The 4,533-nt window shown below is 39.9% G+C and overlaps 1 protein-coding gene across 1 annotated transcript; it reads right to left on the bottom strand.

Annotated features, from left to right (window-relative positions):
- Positions 1 to 978: 978 nt before the first annotated feature.
- On the bottom strand, positions 979 to 2,231 carry LOC308157192 (myoblast determination protein 1 homolog 1-like; the record flags this gene model as incomplete). The annotated part of the gene is made up of 3 exons (XM_080530696.1): positions 979 to 1,214; positions 1,490 to 1,568; positions 1,719 to 2,231. 3 exons carry the CDS (start codon positions 2,229 to 2,231, stop codon positions 979 to 981), a joined length of 828 nt encoding a protein of 275 aa, XP_080386822.1.
- Between the last annotated feature and the right edge of the window lie 2,302 nt (positions 2,232 to 4,533).

Genomic DNA, 4,533 nt, shown 5'->3' with positions numbered 1-4,533 from the left:
TTAATAACAACTCTCACAAGAGACATTCTGACTATAATTCATGCATTTGATAAGCATGCCTTCATAGGCCTATTCCAATTGTAGGCTAGTCGTATTGGGCTATCATTTTGTGCACGAACAAAAATGTGTATGGTATAGCAACTGTAGTTCCTAACCGTTTCAGAATATCAATTTAGACTTTGGTGGTCTTTCCATTCGTTACACTGATTAGGCTACAGCCAGGGGTGTTCAATGTTATATTGGCATGGATTAGATGTGTTGTTATGTGATCAACACACGTCAATCAATAACTGGGGTAAAGCTGTCATATGTCACTAACATAACACAAATGCTTTCACAAATTATTTCACGCCAGTCAAGGACGTAAGATTCCATATATAAATACATATTTATTCAAATGTTGACATTCACTAAATTCTTGATATTATAAATATATAGTTAAACATTTGACACAACAATCAAAGCGTCACAAGTAACATTAAATATGTATACATGTTGTTGTCCACTATCGTTTAGCAAACAGCTCTTATTTACAAATGTACAAAATGGTCCTCATTTTCCGCATGAATAGCCTTTGGAATCAGGACACGACAACATAGGCCTATTGAAAATTGTCATAGGTAATCCCTTCTTAAAACTGTTGGTTCACAAATTGAATGGCATCCGTTCATATCAATGAATCAAACCTAACTTTTGTCATAAAATGGCATATAGGTCTAACATCAATACATTCATTACAAACTATAGCCTATAGGCCTACTACAGACATACATTAATTCAAAGTTTCCTTTAAGAAATTGGACACCAGGTTTACTGTCAAAGCAGGGAAACTTCACTGTAGCCTTGTAGTCAGTGACCTTTGTGAAAAATAAAGCAACATTTCCCCTCTGCATAAGGAATACGTTTTGTTTTGAAGAATGTACAGTTAGCCTACTATTAGTCCAGCGTCATTTTCGTCTCTTGGAGTCCATGGAAAACTCACAACACGTGGTAGACGGTGTTTGGAGCATGCGAAGCCGGCAGGACGCAGTTGGTCTGGGACGGGATGGGCGCTCCTGTCTCACTCGACCCCTCTTCAGGGGAGCAGGGGGGGCTACTACCCTCGACTCCCTCCTGCACAGGGGGACAGGCGGGGGTTTCCGTCGTTATTCGCTCCACGATGATCGATAGGCAGTCCAAGCTGGAAATTACTGAGCTTTTGTTGCTTTTGGAATCTGGAAATGGATATTGAAAATGAATACCTTAACATTCGATTCATTTCGTTGTCATTGAAATTCACTTATTACAAAGACAAATCAAGTCTAATCGAAAGAAATCACAGAAGAATTCAAATTAATATATGTTGTCGGCTGGACAGACTCTTAATGTATGCCTATAATATATAGCTTGATTCTGTTTTATCTCCGAAAACAAGACAAATCATCATTAAACGAATGTGTGTGACTAACTGTCAAGACGTTTACGAGCGTTGTTTGATCATGACACTTACCATTTGGTGTTTCGTTAAAGTAGGTCCTGTCATAATTGTTTCTTCGTCTTGGTGGACAAGGGGGGCCATTGAAATCCATCTATAGAACGATAGATGTCATTGGTAAGTTTGAAAGGCTTTACCAAAAGTTATCACGCCGATCTAATAAGGTAGACAATGCATTTTAGAGTTATTTCCCATTCAACTTATTGATCATTTTCTGACATGTTTTGTTTTGTTTGTTTCTTACCATTCCGTCGGAGCAGTTGGAGCGTGGACTGGACGCGTCCGATTCACCACTATAATGATCCAACACTGGGTAGTAGTTCTCATCCTGTCCGCCCCGAAGGAGCGCCTGGAGGGATTCAATGTAGCTTATGGCGTTCCGCAGGATCTCCACCTTGGGCAGCCGCTGGTTAGGGTTGGTGGAGGTGCATCTCTTCAGACTCTCGAAGGCGTCGTTGACCTTGCCCAGTCGCCTCCTCTCTCGCATGGTAGCAGCTTTCCTGCGGTCTGCGTTGGTGGTCTTGCGCTTGCAAGCTTTGCACGCCCAGAGTAGGCACCTGCCCGCCTGGTGGTGCCCACTCGGTGCCCGGATGTGCTCGTCCTCGTTGTGATGGTGGTCGTCCGGCTTCAGCAGACCTACATGCACCAGCCTGGGGTCGAGGTCCTCAAAAAACTGCATGTCGCTCGTGTTGAAGCAGGGGTCGTCGTAGAAGTCATCTTCAGCGGTGATTGTAAAAGGGATATCCGGCAACTCCATGGTCTTCTGTCAAATAACTTCAACTGTCTCTGTGTATGTGCCCACGTTTGTCCAACTACATCCACACAAGTGTGTTCTAAGGGAATGCGCAACGGGCGTGCGTTAAGGACGACGGGTGCAGAGTTAACAGCTCAAGTACCTTTGCTACGAAAGGGGTTGGGCTGCATATAAGGAGGCCTGGGACTTCAGGGGCGTATTTTCGCGCAGACCGTTATCTGCATGGCCAATGAGCGAGGAGCTGAAGGGAGTGGCCGGTTTGTGATGACACTGTCAGAAAGATCTAGAGAAATTGAGGGAATTTTCTTAGTTGGAGATCTAATTGATGATTCAACCTGCAACGACCGAGTGTTTTATTCCAGGCCTTGGTTTACTTGATCCTGTCATGATGGATGGATGTCCTGTCATGATGGATATAAATAAGCATCCATAACTAATCGTGTCTCTCTAAGTCCACAGTAAATATCAGTAGTTTGACCACCAAGACCACCAAGATAAAATAATAACTCAATAACTCAAGTACATTAATAAATATGCCAATACATTTTTTAATAAACTGTAAATATATGGATTTCATCTGATTCGCTATAATTCACCAACATATATTATTCATGCATTTATTATAGTAGGCCCATATAGCCTATTGACTGTAACGTTTTTATACAATTGCTGTTTATTTTTGTATATAACACGTCGTGTTTTTCTCTCCCAAATGAGCGCAGAGGTTGCATGAAATGTTGGTTGATAAGTCAGTCCATTTGGTTCAATCAGTAGGCCTAAAGACTGAAGAACGGTAGATGGCGACGTAGAGACGACGATGTAGTCTATTCATTCGGCCGCCAAGAGTTTTCTTTTATGGAAAAACAAAACTCACTCATTGACAGGGTTCAATTTATTGAGTAAGTAATATCAAGTTAGGCATCTTTTTTATGGTCTTTAACAAGATTTTATTCAGAGAAAAAATACATTATGGCCACGAATGAGCACTTTATTAAGTCATTATGTAATTGTGTAAATATACAATTGATTGATAATGAGTTTAACTGTTAACTAATAATGAGTTTAATTATCAATTAGGTTAGTTGATAGTGACATGTTTAAGCAGTGCAAAACGAACATGCTTTACTTGCCTACTGATCAACTATAAACACGATTACCTTTTAAAATACGTTTTCATATTTATTCGATTCTGACCACCTCTAAAATAAATTCAAATGATTTAACACTTATGAAAATGTGACAATGAAAACGAATATTAAACATGAATACATAATTTGATAAGAATTCCGAGAAAATGTGTTTGGTAGGTCGATGGGCCTCTAAAACAAATACAGCAAATCGAAGTATCCTAATTCCAAAGGCTAAACATTAAAAAAAAGAATAATAAATAACGATGCAGGAACGCGATTCTGTCATTGGTACAGTTCCCTTCTCTGGTGAGAACCACTTTATGAAGGACTTAGTTAACGTGCGACGTAGACTACTGTAGTTTGACGAGTGCTTGACAAGCCACCTCGTAACTCACACGATCGTATTCATTCACATTCACATCATATTCATCATATTCATACCAAAGAAATGCCTTTGGTAAGTTTGTTAAGTTCACGATTCAAAATGTAGCCATACACAAAGCGCATGAGATACGCCTTTAAACCATATTTGATAATATGCAGAAGTGCAGTCCTTATTGTGCATTAAATATTTTTTGTTAGACGATGATTTGTGAAGCTACTTTTTCAGATATTGAAGATTAAAGTGGGTAGCTCTTAAATTGTTATGTAAACTGAGTAGGCTAAGCGTATCTAAAATATCTTAAAGTACCAAAAACATTCATTCTAATGCACCGTTTTGGGAATATGGTCCCTACATAAATAAGAAAATACCATTAAAAAACACAATTTCTATTAAAACAAAGATCATTCTAATGCATTGCAACGATGGCACCAGAAAGGGTGTAAGATGTAACGTCCAAGTCTATCAGATCTCCATCTGGTAGTGTTATTACTGCGTTGGCCATCTCTGTTTCCCTGCATGTACCTCCCTTCTCGTCCAGATCATAGCTGTTCTGTGTGTGTGTGTGTGTGTGTGTGTGTGTGTGTGTGTGTGTGTGTGTGTGTGTGTGTGTGTGCGCACACACGCACACGTATGTGTGCAATGTAATGTATACCCTGGCTGGCATTAGGGCAGAGAGCGCTGCAAAGCCCACTGGTTTACAAGGACAGACTCTCTCCCTATCATGTTCTTTCTTGAACATGAGCTCAGCTATTTATTTATTTATTTTAATAACATTTTGTTTTTGTGAGGT

The sequence above is a fragment of the Nansenia antarctica genome (assembly GCF_963989245.1).
Source record: "Nansenia antarctica genome assembly, chromosome: 5".
NCBI lineage: Eukaryota > Metazoa > Chordata > Actinopteri > Argentiniformes > Microstomatidae > Nansenia > Nansenia antarctica.
The sequence above is the reverse complement of the archived record's forward strand: the minus strand, read 5'-3'. Positions and strand labels throughout refer to the sequence as shown.